This window comes from Chinchilla lanigera, unplaced genomic scaffold, assembly GCF_000276665.1.
Source record: "Chinchilla lanigera isolate Chin_1 unplaced genomic scaffold, ChiLan1.0 scaffold00124, whole genome shotgun sequence".
Classification (NCBI taxonomy): Eukaryota; Metazoa; Chordata; class Mammalia; order Rodentia; family Chinchillidae; genus Chinchilla; species Chinchilla lanigera.
Window position 1 is genome coordinate 542,552 of NW_004955525.1, and position 21,814 is coordinate 564,365.

The following is a 21,814-nucleotide window of genomic DNA, read 5'->3' on the forward strand; positions in this document are numbered from 1 at the left end:
ATGTATGTATATGTGTGTGTGTATATATATATATATATATATATATATTCTGAGACATTTGGTAAGAAATTGAATAGAGACTAATACAAAATTGCAATGGCATTCTCAGCTCATGTTGCAGCCACTTAAAACAGATTACAGCAAAAAAATTAGGCAGAAACTAAATTCCAACCCTGATTCAAGTGGTTTTTTGGACTCCTACCTTAAATGTTATATTCAAAGTTTATAATTTAGCTCTACCTTTTAGTGGCTACCTTAACCAGAAAAAAAGATAAACTGTCAGGGAAGTAATATAGGGAAGAATTAAGAACAAAAATGCACTTTTAAACATTATTAAAATCAATTATTTCAATTAACTTTTGTTCCTCACAATTTACCAAACATTTTAAAATGCAGTAATTTGAAATTGCTGGACTTCTTCCTCGTTAAAGTACTATATTTATATCGATGAATTTCTTAGAATATGAGAAAAATGCACTATCAATAAACTGTTAATGCGAATTTTTTCTTAGTTAAAAAAAATCCACTATAATGTAAGCCTTTGGGAATAGGTAATAATAAGAATACTGCTTCAGTATTCAGAGTACTAAAATAAAGGTCAAAAGGATTGACTTCTTTTTTTCCGGTTTATATTAAATACGTGTGACATCAGGAAAATCACTTACTCTCTGCAATTCAGCTTCTATATGGATATCCTTATTAGATAAAATAAAAGGCTTGGAGTAACTTACCAAAAGTTTTCAGTTTCCAAAGGGGAATGGCATTGCTAGTTCAACAATATCAACTTGGTTTCTCTTCTATTTAGGAGCAAAAAGGTTTGAATAAAAACCTAAAAATAGAAGTTTGGGAACATTGCAAAGGCAGCAGTTGTAGAATCTTCAAGAATCCACACAAAAATAGTGTCCACAGGATACTAAGTCTCAAATTTCAGGTTACAACACTTTGAATCATTTTTTTGGGCTCTTTGATCTTGATTCTCAGCATAAATCTGGCTAAAAGACCCCACCCATAGCCATTCCTCCCCTCAACATTAGACTGCCTTGAAATTTCTTTTGCAAGATTAATTAATCTGCCACCCTTAATCTCAGTCTCAGGACACAAGGAAAATGTAGACTGAAATCTCTACAAACTGTGAACTAAATAAATCATTCCCCCTTTAACTTGTGTATTAGTTATTTTTTCTAAGCAAAGACAGAAAAGTAACTAAGACAAAAATCATCTCTGAAATGAAACTAAACTATACGAAGCACAGAGCAAAACCCCCTACAAAAAAAATGAACATGCAAAAACAGTTAATTTTGTCACTAATTCAAAGAATGATGATTTCATAGAGAAAAGGAGGACGTTAGGAGTGGGGTTTTTTTGGAAATAAGAAGGCAGATAGCTCCCAGTTATTTATTTAGGAGGGGATTTTGAAAGTGGGATGGCAGTTGTGTTCCCTTTGTTTGGATTGTATATAAATAAGCAGCACCCAGAAACTTGTTTTAAACAGGTAACTCTAGGAGTTTTAGAGTTTAAAGAAAATTATTTTTTTAGGTAGCCAAGTTTAAAGAAAATTGGTTATTGTGTATTTTTCAGTTTTTCTAGCCTAGTCCAGTTTAGACTCACAGCATATTTTCTTTATACCTGTATATATGTTGCTGGTCTCATAGATATGTACAATGTGCCATAAACTAAGATAATAATCAATCATAAGTAGATTATTGAAAACAACATTTAAATATTGTTTAACTCTTAAAATTCATTTACTTAATCACAAAAATCTACTAACAAAAATACAAGAAATTATCTCGGCAAAATATACAACCAAGAGAACAAAAACCTTGTTTTAAGACACAGAAAGCTTTTAGCATCTTAATTACAGCCAACTTGATTACATATCGTAATTTCTTTAAAAGTTTTTGTTGCAGGGTATCACAGTAAGCCTGAGAAAATCGATTCAGGTAGCTGCTTTTTTAGTCAAAAAGGGGAGAATTGTCTGGCAGTTCTCCAAGCCCTAGAGGTTCTCATTTGTTTATTTACCTTAACAATTACTTTATATGACTCATGAAAGCCAAAGTATAGCAGTTAACACTTTTTTAATGGAAAAAAATTAATGTGAGAATAACAGTAGTTAATACATTGCACACTGTTATCTTCAAAGTAGTAACTCAGAGTACATGATATGGGCATAAAAAATTATCCAAATGGTATTAGCACCAACTTTTCAATGAACTAAGAGAAACTAGTAGCACAACTATCTTGTATTTTTTCCTTTTCCCTTCCTTCCTTTCCCCTTTCCCACCAACCTACTTCCTCTTTCCTTTTGAACAGTTTCTTCCCATTTCACAATATCTATTACAAGTTTTGGACCATATTTACTCTTTTAGTTTCTCATACCAGGGAGACAATGAAGCTATTATCTTTAACCAAGGAAAAGCATTTAAGTTATTATACACAGAAAACAACAGACATTGTATTTATAAAACCAAATATGTAGATATTATCTTGATTGGCTAACAACCTGGAAGAAAATGCCACTATATTTAAAGATATGTTTACTTTTATCTTATCTCCTTTAAACTAGCTTATTGTTAAGCTATATGAACCATAAGCATTTACACTAACATTATGAGTGTTTATCTGTAACTAAAACAGAACATATACCTGAAACTTACACATAAACACACATATTAACCCAATCATATATGACCTTTATATTATCAAACCTTATTTCTTTTATCTATAAGCCTCATGCAAGTCTGGAGCCTAGTAGTTTTTAACTCTTCAATATTTTAGGTGAGTTTGACCATCTCCCCTAACCTATATAACTGTTTTTTTATGGAAAGTCTCAAAAAAGAAGGAAGATTATATAACCAAAAAATTAAAAAGGAAATTGATATAAGGTCAAAAAAATCTTTAATTAACCAGCTACAGTTATTTTCACTGGTTATTTAAACAGATTATTAGGCTTACAAACAAACAAGGAAACATATAAAACAATTATTTTTAAGTCAGAGTATATCCTTAGATGTATAAGCTTTATATAAATATAATAACCTTTTATAGTTTTAGGTTTATAATTACAAATAGATTAATCAGAACTTTCCTTAGAGGCTGCAATCGCACTTTTCAAGAAAATCACAAGAGAGATCTCTCGTAAGGAGTTGCACCAAGGGTCTGAAGGAGAAAAAACATCAGTGTCAGAAAATGGAGTTGAGGACTTAGAAAGGCACATGTAGCAGCCCTCTGACAAAGAATAAAGTTCTTGATCAAGGAGCTCACATTGATGTCGGAAAGTATTGTACAGGAAAATGAGACTTTTTTTTGAGAATCTGAGGATTAAATTCAGACCAGTATTTAAGAATACAGTCCAGAGAGATCAGAAGATGAAACACAGGACCCAATATAGAGGTCCTATGGAATCGTTACTATCTATCTAAAAAGTGTTCCTTAGTCATGAACCTATCACTCTAGGAGGATGCACAAAATATGTGCCTCCTTTGGGGTATCTCCCAAACAGAGGGGTTCCCTGGCCCGTGAAAGTGAAAGCCACCTTTATTCTGGAGCCACACTGACACTGGGGCCACAGCACAACTGAGCAGGTAGAACCAGATGAACCAGTAAGCCAAAGAGCAAGACAGTAGTGAGTCAAACACTGAAAGGTCAGGGAGAAGGAACTCACCATTTTGGAAATGGAAAACCTGGTCCCTCAGAGTCTTCAAGGTCAGAAAATTTACCTAAGAGAGACTGAAAGCCAGCAGCCCCAGGGAAGAATCAGCGGAAGGAGACAGAGAAACAGTTAAGGACAGTCTTTACAATATATATTGATTCACCCTGGATAAGTTGTCCCTGTCAGCTATGCTGTGGGTTGAGTGATTAGGTGGAGGGTGTAGCAAAAGAAAAGAAAGTGGTCCCTTAACATTATGGACTATAGTGTACCATTCACTTTTTCCCACTGTCTAGGTCTTACTGGAGAGTGGCCCCTGTCAGAGCATGGCACTTGTAAGTGGGAAGCAAGGCTTTCCACAAGGGTCTGAAAAGAACTCCTTAGCTTGCACCCTGATGGGCTATGGTGCTTGGGGTGACAGCATAGAGGTCTCTGAGTTCTGTTTTTTGTTTTATCAATGAAACCATCTGTGTTATATGTACCCCTACCTCAAAAGACTAAGAGTCTGCCCAATTTTTTAAACAACACCAGATGTTTGTTAAATTTCTCTCTAGACACTATTCCTGGGTGGGAGACAGTGGAGAACGAATAGAAGTGTATGAAAAGCCTAATGTAACAGTAACTCTTTATGTAAGGCTCAAAAACTTTATCTACTTAGTAAGAAAAAAAACAGAGCACTAATGACTCCTACTTCTTAAATGTAATCACAATTAAATGGGGGGAAATGAAAAAGATAAACACACTGATCTTTTACTTCTTATCAATCTTGATTTGTTGGTTTCAAAGTCCAGACTGATTTTGTTGGTACCTCCAAACATGCAAGTGAATTTGGTACAACACCAAGCTCATTATCTCACTAAGTTGAAGAATGAAATCACGGACAAAAGGAGAAACTTAGGAGAATCTTCTTTGGAAATAAGAATACAGCTGGGGATTTTGAAAGTGGACTGGCATTTGTGCTCTATTTTGTCCGTATATATAGATAAGCAGAGCACAAAAATATGTTTTAAACAGGTAGCTCTGGAAGTTTGGAGGTTTAAGGAAAACTAATTTTTTAGCTGGCTAAGTTTAAGCAAAGTGAGTTTGAAGGACAATGGTTAGTCTCTATTTTTCAACTTTTCTAGCCCAGGGCTTAGGGAAGAGCTGTCAACTACTTCAGCATATATTGCCTAAGAACTTTTTAGGGGGAAGAAGATTCCTTATCTCTCCATTTTAAGTTTTATATATCTTCCTGTGTTTCCTTTTATATTTCTGAGCTCAACTAGCTATATGACTTGAATTAGCTCTTAAATAAGTATATGTGCTTCTTTTAAATCTGGTCAACTCTATCTTAGGCTGTCCTTTTATTTGCTGTCTACTTTTAGGCTAAATAACTAAACTATCTATTATACTGCATTACATTCTGTTACACAAAGGACATGTGATGAAGTTACTGTGGTTGTGTTCTAAAAATTGCAGTAAGGCCACACCTTCAAGTTAGCAATACTTTCATTAAAAAATTAGACCTTGGGCACTGTGAGGTGTTTTATAATATTCTAATTAATTAATTACATTAACTGATACATTAGAAAAATTGAAGGTGCTATTTCCATTGTTCACATTAAAAAACAGCGATTGTAATAGTAAATGACTCCTCCAAAACCACACATTCAGATAATAGTGAATACTAGGCTCAAAGTCATACCCTCTGGTTCTTACTGTAATTGCCTGTGCTATATAATTTGAGATAAACATTTATCCTCCAGCAATGTTTACCTATACTTTGTTGGGTACTAATTTTATTATCAAAAACTACATATTTCCCACCTAACAGGTGTACTTTTGGTATAAACTGACTGGTATCCTTTATAACTAAAGTAATTTAAACATACTAGTCATTCTACAGTTCAATTTTTTAAATTATCAAAATATATATGCTCACTAAAATATTAATATTTAATAATTTAATTTGTTACTACATGAGAGAAACTATTTCTCATACATATTATTAATTTTGAAAAATTCATTTAAGTATCAAATATCAAAAGCCACACTCTAAGTAATACTGGACTTCAGATTTAAATCCACATCTATTCAGTTCCAAAGGGATTACCTTCATATCCTCAAGTACATGTGAGACACCATATTTATCATGTACACATTAGTTATACAGAAAGTTCTTGGCCATAAAAACAAAAATAAAGACCCAGGTGTGGCGGTGCATGCCTATAATCCCAGCAGGCCTGTAATCCTAGCACTCAGGAGACTGAGGCAGGAAGATCACTGGGAGTTCCACACCAGCCTGGGCTACAAAGTGAGTTCAAGACTAGCCTGAACTGCATAGTGACACCCTGTCTCAAAAAGATAGATAGATAGATAGATAGATAGATAGATAGATAGATAGATAAATAAATAAATAAATAAATTTAAAAGACTGTTTATCTTCTCCATATATGTTGAAATATTTAAAGATAGAATGACATATCTGGGACTTGCTTCAAAATAATGAAGGATTGGATGATTGAGACAAACATGGTGAATACAGAGAAAACAAGACTATGAGTTGATAATTGTTGAAAATAGGAGATGGGTATATGGTGGATTATTTTAATTTACTTTTTCAGGCTTGAAATGTTCTGTAATAAAAATCTTTAAAAATAAATAAAGTATCATATTGCATTTGAATCAAGGAAACATTATACATATAAAATACAGTAATTTCCTGAGTAACAATACAGTAAATATCTAAATTATATCTAACTATATCTAAAATAATATTTATATAACACACTGTATCTAAATTAAGAAAATTGTATCAATTCAATTCCCTTCAAAGGGAACTGATTCCCTTCAAAGTAATATAAATGCTTGCTAAAACCTGTCCATACTAGGAAATTGAAAGGCAATGTCCACTATAATTAATTTTTACTTTCCCTAATATTAATATTTCTGTTGTATCAAATAAAGTGATCAAAATGATCTTTACACAACAAAGAATACTCTAGCACAGCTCTCTTCCAATTTAACACAATGTTAAACTTGTGAGGAAGAAAATAACATTTCTTTGTTTGAAATATATTTTACTTATATACCACAGAAGAAACATGACTTTACTATATTGTTTATAAAGCTATGAATCTAAAAGAGATAATGTAACAGACTACATACTCATTCAAAGGCTTCTATAAAATCAGAAAAAATCGTAACCTTCCCCTTTATTTGAAATCCTATCAAGTAATCCATTTCTAAAATGTAGGGATAAAAACTTATCAAACTTATAAACTAAATTGCAAAGTACAGATTGACTATTCCTTACCTTAAATGTCTGGGACCAGAATCATCTCAGATTTGATTTTTTAAAATCTATTTTTGGAACACTGGCATATACATAATAAGATCTCTTGAGGCTGAGAGCCAAATGTAAAGACAGAATTCATTGATGTTTCATGTATACCTTATACACATGCCCTGAATTTAAATTTATACATTACTTTCAGTTAGCCATAACTTTTGTCTGTGACACATCACAATAAAAATGTTTAGAATTTCCATTGATGGTACCATATTGATACTCAAACAGTTTAGGATTTTGCAGCATTTAAGATGTCAAATTTTTGGATTAGAGATACTCAACCTGTTTCTATGAATTTCTTCTTTTTAACTACATAACATTTGTTAAAACACATCAAATGGAATCTGAAATGTAGTTTTATTAAGCATTTTGGAGAAAATCAGCTATAGTATATTTGATTGAGAGAACACAGAAGGTACTAATTTCATCCTGTACATTAAAAAGTTGAACAGTGATTACATTTACTAAAATAAAACTGCTAAAGGATAAAATTTTATCTAATAAATTTATACCTTTATTACATTAAGAATTTCTTACTATTTCAAGAATAAATGAGTATAAAGAATTCATTGATCAGCTTTTGGTGAGTTTGTACCTTAAAATTCATATAAGAAATACTTAAGAGCATGACAGTGACTTTTCTTTTTCATTTTACCTTTTACATTGTAAAAATGATATATTACTAAAGAAAATATTTGGATCATCTATGATCTGATCCCTAACAAAAATTTTATTCATTCTCCCATCATTTCTAGTCTTTGTCCACATGTATCCAAATGGCAGTAGAGGATGAGAAAACACATACAGAAACGTTAAATAATTCCATGAAGTCACAAACCCAATAAAGTGCAAAGTTAAGGTCAGTTATCTATAAAATTTGTGTTCTATTCAGTATTACACAATTTCAGGATATCTCTTTGCTTATCCCCAACAAGTAGCTTTACATTTAATTCTGTTTCCCAAATGTTTCCTGATTCTGAGTAAGTACTGTAACAGCTAGGCATCGATAAGGTTACAAATGTGTGAGGATATTTTCCAGCATAAATTTCAGAAGTGCATTCAGTGTCAGCTAATCCACAGAATGAGTCAAAGAATTACAAAACAATTATTTTTCAAGTCCAAATAAAAATACAGTGGACCCTCAGCTTGTGACCAGCCTCACATATGAACAACTTGGGTTATGATCAGAATTGTAGGTTTAAATTACAACCAAAGTCTTGAGTTACAACACAAATCCAGGCCACTTGTGCAGTTGGAAACAAAGACTTGCAATGCCAGAAAAGTGCATGTGTGTACATAAGCATCATTCTGAGCCCCAGTGCGTGACTGTGGGTGTGATTTCAGTCACAGGTGTATATAACTGCTATGATTACTGCTACCAAAATGGCCCCCAAAACGCTAGAAAAGAAGCTAAGGAAGGAAGGGAATGGAAAGAAAACAATCACAATTGAAAAGAAGAAGGAAACTGTGGAGAAATATGAGAGTGGTGTTAGCATGACTAATTTTGCTAATGTGCACAACATGTCAACATCCACCATCTGGACAATCTTACAGAGAAAAGATTTGTATCCCATCTTGACAGTCTTACAGAGAAAAGACTTGTATAAGGAAGCCCGTGTTGCTAAAGGTGTTACTCAAATTAGTAAGTCACAATCAACAGTATTAGATGAGGCGAAAGGCCATTATTAGTGTGGATAAACAAAAAGGCAGATGGCAGGTTATTGTCTGAGTTGATAATGTATGAAAATGCTAGGGCTATAAATAAAGATTTTATAAAGGATAATCCATCAAAAAGTGATAATGGTGAAACATTTTGTGCTAGTAAAGGATGGTTTCACAATTGTAAACTGAGAACTGGGGTTAATAACACAACTAGGCACAGTAAAGCAGCCAGTGCTGATAAAAGGGCTACTGAAAATTACATACACCACTTCAAAACAATGACAAGAAAATGGTATTTGCTCTCATCAAGTTTTCAACTGTGATGAAACTTGCCTTTTTGGAAGAAAATGCCCAGGAAAACATATATTATCCAGGAAGAGAAAAAAAATGCCAGGCCACAAGCCTATGAAGGATAGGCTAATCTTATTGCTATGTGTCAATACAAGCGGTGACCTCAAGACAAAGCCTTTCTTGGTTTATCACTTTGAGATTCCTCGAGTATTCAGAAAGCATAAAGTCATGAAGAATAGGCTAGGGGTCATGTGCTGACCTAATGCAAAAGCCTGGGTAAAAACAGTACTTTTTCTTGAGTGGTTCAGGGAGGCATTCTGTCCTACAGTTAAGAAATATAAGGGCAGGGCTGGGGATATAGTTCAGCGGCACAAGCAACTGCCTGGCAAGTGTAAGGTCCTGAGTTTGATTTCTGACACCAAAAAAAACAGAAAGAAATACAAGGGCAACCCACTTTCTGGGCCTCCTTCTTTCCCTCTCAAACAGAAGCTTTCTTTCTCTCAATAAATTCTTCCTACTCTTAACCTCCACTGTTCATACCACCTCACACCCATCCCATGATTTGCCACTGGATCAATATTACCTAAGCAATTATACTGTTAATCTTATTGATTAATTATAGTTCAGTCCCACCTTAAGCATGCCCCACCTCCATGGTTTTGCTCAATAAAACATCCTTGTGAGGCAGGGTTGATGGGCAACCCATTTTTCCAGGTCTCCTTCTGTCCTTCTCAGACAGAAGCTTTCTCTCAATAAATTCATCCTACTCTTTAAAAAAAAAAAAGACTCCTGGTCACCCACAAGATTTGGAAGAACTGACAGAAGAATTCCCATGACTCTTAGCCAAGTTTTTTTCAAATAATACAACTCCTCTAGTGCAGCCTATGGACCAGCAGGTTATAGCTAACTTTAAAAATCTATACATCAAGGAACTGTTCCTAAAATGCTTCCAGATGGTCTCAGACACAGATTTAACCCTTAAGGAGTTCTAGAAAGCACTACAACATCCTTTCCTATGGGGAGTTAACTGAGAAATCCTGGGACAATACCTCTCTAAGGACACTGAGATGTGCCTGGAAGGATGTGTGCCCTAAAATTACACAGGAGACTTCGAAGGCTGTGTAGAGGATCCTGAGCCTTCAACTGACCCTGTTGTTGACAATAATATCACTATATACTGTTGTAGACAATATTATTACTACCTGGCTTGCTGGTAGACAGCAGTGATGTTGAGGAACTGGTGGAGGAACACTCAGAGGAATTGTTTACAGAGGAACTTCAGCAACTTCAGGCTGAGCAACAGAGAATGGCAGCTGAGGTACTTTCTTATGAGGAGAGGGAGTATCAGCCATCAGTATAGCAAAGTTCTTCTTCTGAAATAAAGGAAATTCTGAAAAGTAGACAGAGCTGCAAACATTTATAGAGAAGACCCACCCAGAGAAAACGCCAATTGTTGCATTCACTTGCTTAATAACATGACCAACGCCATGTCATACTACAGAAGTGTTAAAGAAAAGACATAAATAGACAACCTTAGACCAGTTTTTAGTTCTGAAAAAGTTGAGACCTTATGACCCAATAGCAGGTCTTAGTGGGCTACAGATTTTCCCAAGTAGAGAAAGGACACAATAGAGCCAAATTCCTGATGTTCTTATGGAAGGGGACTCTCCTTCCAAACAATAGCCACCTTATATTTCACCCTCCCTTCCTGCAAGCCAAAGATGTTAGCTTGAACAGTGAGTACAGTATGGAATTGTTGTTTCTGGTAAACTAGGCACATTTTTTAACTTTTTGGTGAATACATTAGGAAAATTATCGGTGGTTCTGGTAAATTACAGACATTATTCAATCCTTTTGCATCATGAAAAGGTTAGTTAAGGGGTGCTTTGGGAGGTTTGGAATACATTATGGGTTTTATTTCCATTATTTCTTATGGCAAAAATAGTCTTCACTTACAACCAACTTGAATTATAACCAGCCCTCATGAACAAATTGAGTCCATAAGTCAAGTGTCCACTGTACTGATTTATGAAAGGGTTGTCAATTAATGATGAATATTTATATGAAAGACTGGTATCAAACTGAACATCTGTACAATGCCAAATTAACCATATACAGATTATTTTCAATACAAACGAGGAAAAGCATCTGCACTATGGAGGGGTGAAAAGGCCATCATTTTATTCCAGAGTCAATCTTAACACTCACAATAGATCAACTAGATATTATGTGTCTTCTAGTATCCTCCAATATGGCATTCGTATCACCTAAGTTGTACTCTAGTCAAAAATACTAACCTCAGTCCATCATACCTTTAGATACAACTTTAAGCAGTTACAGGAAAGACATACAAAAATGAATACAGAAAATGATACTACAAGGATGAAAGACTCTAAAGGGTCACTGGCTAGGCTCTTTTGCATATATCATTTAAATAAAATAATAAATCAACTACCCTACAAAAACAGATTTTATAGGACATACCAAACAAAAGGCAACTTGTGATACAGAATTGGATGCATATATATATATATGCTGAAAAATTAATAAGGCAGTGAGTTGTTAGGAAAAGTTAAAATAGGGTCTGTGTACCAAATGAGATAAAAATGAAATGGAATGGATTGAAAGGTGAGAATTGTTAAGTGCAAAAATACTTGCACAGTGGTATAAAGACCAATCTTATTTTAGCATGAATGTTTTCTACTATTATAATTTCCTGGCAGGGAGGACTTGAAAAACTGAGAACGAAAGAGCAACTAAATACATTTATTTTGACAAACCAACATAATCCAGTGAGTTTGAAGATTTGCAAATCTAGGATACCATATAAAGCAGTAGGTAGAGCACAGATATGTGCATCTATATGAATGAATCCCACAAGCATAGCACCAATCAACAAAAGCAAGTCAAGCCATGCAAAGAATACATATATTACATTTCTGAATGTTAGGCAGGGGCCAAAACAGTTAAAACTGGGAATATATTGTGTACAGATACATGCACACATGATAAAACAACTTTACAAAGTACAATATTACAAATTAATAATATGTACCATAATGATTACATCTTTCGTAATCAGGAAAGTAAGCAGGTATACACTGATGATGGGGCACACAGAGAGCTTTTAAAGTACTGCTAATATTTTGGCAATGGTTTATTTTTCCTTCATCTAAGTCATACATACATAAGCATTCATTGTACTATTGTTCACTGAAATATACATATCTGTGTGTTTCAATTATAGGGACAGTATTTATAATAAAATAAAAAGCTTTGGACCAGATCCAGTGCTATGTTTTTAGCACATGCCTGTAATCCCAGCACTTGGGAGGCTGAGGCAGGAGGATCATTGTGAGTTCAAGACTAGCCTGGGCTACAAAGTCAGCTCAAGGGCAGCCTGAACAGCATAGCAAGACCCTGTCTCAAAAAGACCAAAAAAAAAAGTATGTACTCAACTAGTCAGCCAGGAAGCCTCCTTTGATGTACATATTCAGCCTCCTCAAGATGTATGAGTTCTTGAATATATATCAAACATTTATACTCCTTTCAAATTTTATTATAAGTAGTGTTAAAAATAGATATCATCATCCTTGTAGCTCTTTATCTCTTTTATATTATTTCCTGAGATTCACAGATCTGAAGTTACGGAATCAAAAGCAATGAACATATTTACAATTCAATCTGTCAAATTATTTTTCCAGGGTCCCAATATACAATATTATCAGCATAACAACTGAATACAACTTTATGGACAATTAGCTATTATTAATGCTTTAATTATTAGGTTATTTAGCATATCACTATTAGTAAAGAAAATATTTTCTCAGCATTTTCTTGACTGTATGTTCATTCTTCTCATCTATTTACATGCTCTGCTCATTTACCTGCAGAAATCTCTGTTTTTCATAGAAATTTGAAAGAATTCTGTAAATGTAATTGGTCCCTTCTTAGGAATTGCCAATATTTTCACTCTGGCATTTTCCTTTTCCTTTGCTATTTTCCAGAGTAGATGCTACGATGTTTCACACATTCAAATGTTTTTGTTTTTTATTTTTTGGGGTTTTTTTCCGGTACCAGGAATCGAACTCAAGATGTCGCACTTGCCAGGTAGGTGCTGTGCTGCTGAGCTAAATCCCCAGCCCCAACACACATTCAAATGTTAATGTTTTGTGTTCTGTCCTCTATATACTTCCAGAGGGAAAGTTATCATTTCCCACAGAGCTAATGACTATTTTAATCTTCCTACCTTATGCTTTATACATTTTAAAACAGACTACACGGAAACACTCAGATTATTGGCAGAAGAAAAATTCCAAAAATAGATCATATAGGACAAAATATAGAAGCTGTTTCAATGCATTGCTAAGAATACATTATTAGCTCAATGGTGGTGAAATAACTGGCTATTTAAGGGAGACAAACCTCATACTCTACAAAGAAATAAATTTCAAATGCATTAATGTTTATATGTAATGATAAAATAAAAATTCTTAATCTTGGAGGCAGGAGTAGGGGTTTCTACTCCTCCGAGGAAGAAACAATGAAAAGAAAAAAGTTTGATAGATTTGATGATATAAAAATTATGCACTTTTACACCAGAAAGCATTGTAAAAATGGAAGGCGTATTGGGCACAGTGGTACACACTGGTAATCCTAGCACTCTGGAGGCAGGAGGACTGTCATAAGTTTTAGGCCAGCCTGAACCAGCAAGGAAGACCCTGTCGCAATAAAATAAAACAAAACAAAATAGAATGCAAACTTAGAAATTACATATGATAATAAAGACACAAGAGAAAAACTACAAGCCAGTATCTCTGATGAACACAGATGTAAACAGCCTCAACAAAATACTAGCAGCAAAACAAATTCAGCAGCACATTAAAAGTATCATTCACCATGATCAAGTCAGATTTAATTCAAGGATAACCAATTTGATTCTGTTCCAGAAAAATCAGACCGTATCAGTTAGAAGACACATAGCACCCAGGAATTTTGGAAGGCAGACAGCTTTATTTATGCTAGCAGGCTGATGGGAACCAGTTCCAAATCATCAGCCCTGTCTTGGGGTTAGACACTAACTTATATAGGTTGTTAGAAGGAAGTACAAGTTGGATAACAGTATAGTCCCGATAAGTTACATTTATCCTACAAGCTACAGCTTGTGCTGATAACACCAAGGCTAGCTGGGGTTTCATACTCTCTAATTATGGGAACTGGCTGGTTTGTTTTGGCCCATCCTGAATCCAGTGTACAGTTATGAGTTTTAAAATTGCCCTTACGTTTCAACATATGCAAATAAATGTGATACATTTTCTGTATTAACCAGCTTTCCTATTGGTGAGACACAATACCCAACACTCACAACTCAAAGGAGAAGTTTAATTTGGCTCATGGTATCAGAGAATTCTGTCCACTGTCAGCTGACTCCAAGATAAAAACGTCATGGCAAAGTGTGTGTGGCAGAGCAAAGATGTTTAATTCATGACAGCTGGGAAGCAGAGGAGAGGAACAGCACCAGAGAGGAAAGGGACCAGGTGCTATATAAAGTATTCAAGGACTTACCTACATATGTACCAACACATCCAATGTGTTTTATTAATCTACTAGGCATTTCTTAATCTAATCAAATTGATATATCAGAATTAATGGTTGCAGTGATATTAACAGAATCAAGCACAGAAATCATAGTCATTGCAATAGATTCAGAAAAGGAATTTGATAAAATTCAACATCATTTCATGATAAAAACCCAACAAATTTGGTGTAGATAGAATGTACCTCAAAACAATAAAGACCATACATGACAAAACCAGAGCTAGTATCATATTGAATAGGGAAAAATTCAATGATTTTCTGGTAAGAACCAGAATAAGATGTATATATCCACTCTCACCACTCTCACTTAATGAATATTAGAAGTCCTAGCTAGAGCAATGGTACCAGATAAAGAAACAAAGTTCACCCAAGTTGGAAAGGAAAACAATCAGACTATTATCTGAAGACCACATGATCTCATATACAGAAAACCTTAAAGAATCTACCAAAAAAAACAGTTGGAACAAATAAAGGAATTCAGCAAAGTTGGTGCAGCAGTGTCAATATAATTAACAATTATATATATATATCACAATAGTTAGAAGATTCTAAATCTGGGGATGGGGATCTAGCTCAGAGGCACAGCGCCTACCTGGCAAGCGCAAGGTCGTGAGTTCGGTTCCCAGTACAGGAAAAAAAAAAAAAAGAAGAAGATTCTAAATCTATCAATAATGAAACAATTTAAGGAGAGAGATATTATAAACTGGGCACTGACATTCATTGTTAGTCTATTTTACATTTTCAACCATTTACATAGATAATAAGCACAGTCTAACTTTTCAGTTGAAAGATTTCACACAGAAACTGAATAGCAGACAATTTAGCATGAGCATCAGGTCAATGATATGGAATTATAATTGTTTCTGTGCACTGGGATTTTATGTTACATGGGAGAACGTGAGAGAGAGCAGCCACATTTGACTTTAATTGCTATAGCTTGAGTTATTCAAAATATCATGAAAACAATACAGAAAATGACAAGAGGCATAGGAGATGAAAATGATGCTTCAGAAGGAACTCAGGTAACAAATGTAGCTTTGTGAGGAATTGGTGCAATTTTATGATTTACAGAGAAAGGTAGGCAGCTGTGAGAGAGGCTTTTACAAAGTTAGGTAACTCTTCTTACATTTCTAGGTGTTGACAGCAGGCAAGACATACTTTCCCATCAATAAATGCCTGAAGAAGTACAAAGCATTTTTTGAGAACAGCAAAATGTAGGCTTTCTTTAACTCCTGAATTTCGCTTTTATACTAACAAGTAAACATTTCATACTATGTTGAAATAAAATGAATGTCACATCTGTTCAAAACAATAATGATAAATAATGTAAGGTGGTGAACAGAATAGAAAACAGGGAATTTAAAAGCTACCTGGTAAGAAATCTGATAGAAATAGTGGTAATAGACACACAAAAGCATTTCCCCCCAAGCAGCCAATACAAAGAGGAAGAAGATAAATCAGACGCCTGAAAATTTACAGCACTCTCTGCAGAAATCATAAGCTCTTCCTAGAAAGCACTGAGGTAATAGTAATGGTAATAAAAGCACCTCAGTATGGCTTTATGAGCCATAAAACTCAACTGTATTTTCGGAGTAGTTACAAAGCATTTTTATGAATTATTTCATTCAATCCTCAATACTACTCTGAAGTATATTCTATTTACAAATAAGAAAATTGAAGATTCAAGAAGTTAAAAAAACATGCTTAAGGTAACACAAGAGGCAGAACTGAGATTAAAACCCAACTCATCTCATTCCTGAACCAAACTGCCATCACTACATTATACTGCGCAAAAGAGATACATGCCTGTCAAAATGAGTCAAATATATGAAAGGCATCACATTTGTAAAATTAAAAGACTTCTGAAATACCACTTTCACTCCTATACAGTATGTTATTCAGTCGTTCAATATTCTCCATTGCAAACTTTCAAATTTTGTTCCAACCCCTGCAAAAAATGTATGTATGAGTCTATAGAAATAAAACACTTTCATCCTTACTAGATGTGTTCTAACATAGTCTACCTCTTTAAAAAAAAAAAGTTTGAATTCTTTACACGACCCATAAACAGGTAGCATCCCGAAATTAAAAAAAAAAAAAAAACCAGGTGTGGTGATGTATGCCTGTAATCCCAGCAGTTGGGAAGCTGAGGCAGGAGGATTGACATAAATTCAAGGCCAGCCTGGATTATATAGTAAGTTCAAGATCAGTCTGGACTACACAGCAAGATTTTGTCTCAGAAAAACTAAACAAACAAAGAAACAAAAGCCTGCCCTAGACAACAGGTGTATGTATGCGTAAAAATACAGGATGTATCCTGTGATGCTAGAAATAAACTCAGATATTCTAAGAGGTTAAATGAGATACATTTATGTGAAATCACATGTGTCTAGCCAAAATGGACATTTGTCAAATATCAGTTACCAGGACACTTCCTGCACCATTACTCTCCCCCAAGTCCTAGAGAAGCAAGCTACTCTACTGAGCATCATAAGCATTATAGTCAAGGAATGAGCTGCCATCAGTTAACTACCTTAATATTTCAATCAAAAATATCAAGAAATAGGACTGAGCTACCTATATGAATTTTCTGAAAAAGAGCACCTAATCTGTTTCAAAAAAAAGTCTTTTTAATCAGCCATTTTGTTGGAAAAAATGTCAAAAGCATATTAAACACTGACTTGACTTCTTAAAAAGATTATACAAAACAGAAATTAGTATTTTTCCCAAAGACACAGTTATAATCAGAGACACCTAATGGTAACATTAGACCTGCTAAATCCCTACCTTAGAGATAACCTAATTCAAATAACTCATTTTACAGATGAGCAAACTGATGCCCCACGTGGTTGTATAATTTGCCCAAAGTCACATAGCAGGAAGGTCATGGGGCTGGGGATTTAGCTCAGCGGCATAGCACCTGCCTGGCAAGCACGAGGTCATGAGTTCAATTCCTGGTACCAGAAAAAAAAAACAAAAAAAAAGAAAAATAAAATAAAGGAAGGTCATATGCTTACCATCCATCATGTTACCACATCTATAACTGTACTATGCTGAACATGATCTCTCAAGGAAATCAAGAATTAGGGGCAGTACCACTATCTAACTGCATCCATGTTATTTTTGTCATCCCTTCTCTTTCCATAAACTTTATCGATAAAACTCTTGAAAAGGATCTGTGTGTTTATCTCTGCAAGAATAAAATAAATTAGCTTATTCCACAACCCATCTCAGGAGAAAAACTCAAAGATAGCACGTGGTGTGTTTTAAGCAGGAAAGGGATGCTGATGGAATTTCTATATGGTCTTCAAAAAGTAGAGTTCAGTGAAAAGCCTACATTGTTTTAGAGATAGCTTTAGGGACTTGACTGTGAGGAAGTACAAAAGTCCATAAGAAAAGGCAGTAAGTTAAAAACTTCACAAAGGCAAGAGATTAGGTTCTTGGTACACTAAATGGTGCTAGCCCACTGTGCTGTTTTCATGTAGATTTGCATTTAGGGAGATTGTCTCTTCCTTTTCACTTGCACATCTAATAGCACTCCCCCAGAATCTTTGTAGGAGTTGACAACATGCCCTGTATCTTCAAATTCAATGGTACTAACATACTCTGAGCATGCTAAAACTATTCCTAAGAATGAATATATTCTCATTGAAGACATGAAGAATTACTCTATGTAGGAAGCATGTGAACATCTTCACGCAGCTCTTATTAAGTATATATTGCCTGTTCTTAAGTTCCTAGCTCTGTGGCAGATAATGCAGACTGCCACTGAAGCTACTTCTAGTGAGATGTTATATTACTGGGATTATTTTTAACTTGAGGCCAAAGATACTTGTTCATAGCCCACAAAATTATCATTCAAATGACTTTTTTAAATGGCAAACTATTCTGAAAATGTCTACCACAGCTGAAGGTCCCTTTCTAGACACTTAGAACTTACATCCATTTTGTCCTCCCTATTGAGATTCCAGCTGACCTTTTATTCTTTTCTCTTTTCCTTTTTCCACAGTTTAAGTACTTCATCTTATTCCTCTGCCTTTGGGTGTTCAAGAGATATTTCCTATGTTTTCTGATTAGAAGGAAATGGGCAGCTTAACTTAAGAAAGTATATTCAATATTTTATTTTTTCAATAATCTCTGGAAAATAGAATGTTTACCTTGTCTTACAGAAAAGCAGAATAAAATTAGTCAAGGTTAAAGGGAATTTAACATATCCTCAAATGATTGTACTTGATGCAACTGACATTTAATGTTCTAACTAAAACTGTTCTAAGAGGAAAAATTACATCTCATAGTCTATTTCTTCAAGTTTCTTACACATGCACAATTAATTCTGCTTTTGTTAATAAAACAAACTATGAAACACTACAGTTCCTTCAAAGTAGTATTTTAATAAAGCAAACTATTTCAGAAAAACAGTGCAAACACATAAAAAATAATTCTAATTAAATGCAATGATTGAAAGTGTTGAAATCATTTCATTTGAGAAATGCCTTTAATAATTTTTCCACTGGGCGTGGTAGCACATGCCTATAATTCCAGCACTCAAGAGGCTGAGGCAGGAGGATCACTGGAGTTCGAAGCTAGCCTGGGCTACAAAGCGAGCTCAAGGCCAGCCCGAACTGCATAGTGAGACCCTGTCTCCAAAAGACAAAAAAAATTTTTTTCCACTTTTAATAAAGTAAAAATAAAGTTGTATATCATAAATTTAAGCAACGTGCTTTATAAAACCCATAATGTGTCATATTTAAGCAATATGAAACACTTAATGTTTACGACTAACTTCAGATAAGCTCTTCTCATACATGGAGAATACTACACTCATTAGAGTAAGTCTAAAATGAATCTTTCTCCAAATCACTTCTGATGCCTTCTGATAGAATTTTCTGGATCGCTTAGGTTCCTACTACCTTTACCAGGAGAACTCCAACAGGATGGATGTGTTCCTATTTTCATCAGAAGGCAAAAATATTACAAAGTAATAAGCATTAGCAGCATCTAATAATGAATACTCATCAATTGAAATTTAAACACAAATAAGAAGCTCGTTTCAAAGGAAAAATTTTTAAACATCCCACGTTCCTAGGTAACAAAAGAGAAAGGCAAAACTATAAAACTTAAGTATGTTTTAAAATGTACACATTATAAAATGGATGTTGTTCTTAGTTTTAGGATAAACTGGGAAGTACAGATGAGTAGTCTAATGGTTCCTTCCGGTTCTCATCCAACATCCTTCGCGGCAATTACAACCACATTATCTGAATCCATGAAGTTATTTTCAAACTAGGAATAAACATGCCTTTGCTATTCTAAACACAAGTACCCAGTGAAACTACAATAGAGAATTTCTTTGTTAAACAACAGCTTAAAAGCTGCCTATACCCTGCTTGTATTCAAAAGCAAGAAAACTGAGGAGCTGAGAAATTAAGTGCCAGGCACTCCCATTCATACAGCTAGTTAATAGCCAAGCATTAAGTTTTCCCAATTATTTCTAATAAAATATGTCCCAATTATGTCTACTAAAATATGAACTCTGAGGGTCAGAACAGTGATTCTCTTTCTGGGATAGAACAGTGGGCTTTTGGAAATTAACCAACTGTATAATCCTTGGCAAGTTAGATTCCCAGCCCCCCTTTTTGTCTACTGTAAAATGTAGAGATTAACTATTCTAACCAGGTTGTCACGCTATTACATCTGGCTTAAGTGCTTCGCACACTGATTAGGAAATAATAAACATTTGAAAACAGGTAGCTGTTACTTTTACTCCGATCCTGGAAACATGGCTGCTCCTAGCATTTGGAAAGACAAGCAACTGAGTGCGTTAACACAATGGGCAGGGTCCCATCCACCAGAGCTTCTCTGGCCTACCATATTCAAAAGACAGGAGAAAACTCTACCCACAACCGTCCTATATCAGCCCATTCACAATTCATCCCTTAGATCCTTAAGAAAAACAAAAAGCTGATTTGCTGCCAAATGTCCTTTGCCATGCACTGTACGTTTAATTTGTCAACTAGAAATTGCGGGTGGGAGCGGGCGTTTCTGGCTTCGCCTAAATCACGGAGGACAGAAAAACATGGGAGGAGATAAGGTTACACACCTGAATTCGAACTCAAGGGTCTGTTCTTAGCACCTTAAATTGTAGGTAGATAAGTGGGTGGTAGAAAGCAAAATACTTTCAACATCATAGAACAGGAATGGCTACCACAGTGAAATACAATTCCCTAAGCTTACCAACACAATAAAAAAGAATCCGTTTCCTCTCCCTAAGTAAATATGCACACGAGTACCAACTGAGCATTTCTTTATAGCTGTAGATTAAGCTGGATCTCAGCTCCACTGCACCCTACGAACATATATGAAAAACTTCGATAAAATGAGAAGATAAAATGATGAGGAATATCACCTTGAAATCAACAAGGAAAGAACCATAATGTCCTGCCAAAGGCGTCTCTACTGATAAAATCCCGACCTTCCATATTCCTGACACTTTAAACCCACCTTCCTCTAAGGAAATTAACAGGAATCACCGCAGCAACTAACCTCAGCAATCGGCCAAGAACAGATGGACCCCTACTCAAAGGCGCTAGGCAGCGCGGGTCCAAGCCCCTCCCTGGAGCTGCTAAGAGCCGCGCGGACTCCAAACTACCTCACTTCCTTTCCGTCCTCCCTCCCACGCTCTATCTTCGGTATTGCTTGCCAACCCATGCCAATGACAGAGAAGGTAGCAACAATACAGACTTCCTACACTTTGTCGGAGGAGTATCGGGGCCACACATACCCGTCCCTATTACGATCACATCAAACTCCGAAGGGAGGCTATCCGCCATCTTGACAGGAAACGTCATGTGACGATTGCTTGTGCAAAGGAGATTAAACTAGGCATTCCTCTTTAGAAGGCGAAAAGGAAAGAGTGCATTCTGGGTATTGTAGTTCTTGGGTGGCGTGTCCAGGTAGCTAACTCATTCTATGTAAAGCCTACGCGAGAATGTTACAAGTTCCCTTCATCTTCCAGGTTAAGTACAGTAGCTCACTTCGTTTGGAGATTAGGGCTAGGAAAGAATGCACATTTTTTTACTCTGCTGACTAGAATAAATGTGAGAAAAACAACAGTTGTTGGTAGACAAGGAAATTTTCATTTTGGCCTGAAAACTGCCTCCCCTCCCCGAATACCTGTATTTTTGTTTTGGTCCCTGAGGCATGGTTTTTCACACCAATGCTCTCAAACTATCTTCCCTGTGTTTTTCTCCTCTTTGTCTCCCCAGGGAAACCACACATATACA

At 35.2% G+C, this 21,814-nt stretch overlaps 1 protein-coding gene across 2 annotated transcripts in view; it reads right to left on the bottom strand.

The window, feature by feature from the left end:
- The window catches only part of Chm (choroideremia (Rab escort protein 1)), a 204,538-nt gene extending 183,159 nt beyond the window's left edge, over positions 1-21,379 (bottom strand). For both annotated transcript variants that reach the window (XR_001231961.1, XM_005409721.2), the window contains exon 1: positions 21,313-21,379. Coding sequence is in view for 1 of the 2 variants with exons in the window: in XM_005409721.2 (XP_005409778.1) it covers positions 21,313-21,379 (67 nt within the window). In the remaining variant the exon portion in view is untranslated. The remainder of the gene's footprint in view (positions 1-21,312) is intronic.
- Positions 21,380-21,814: the final 435 nt, after the last annotated feature.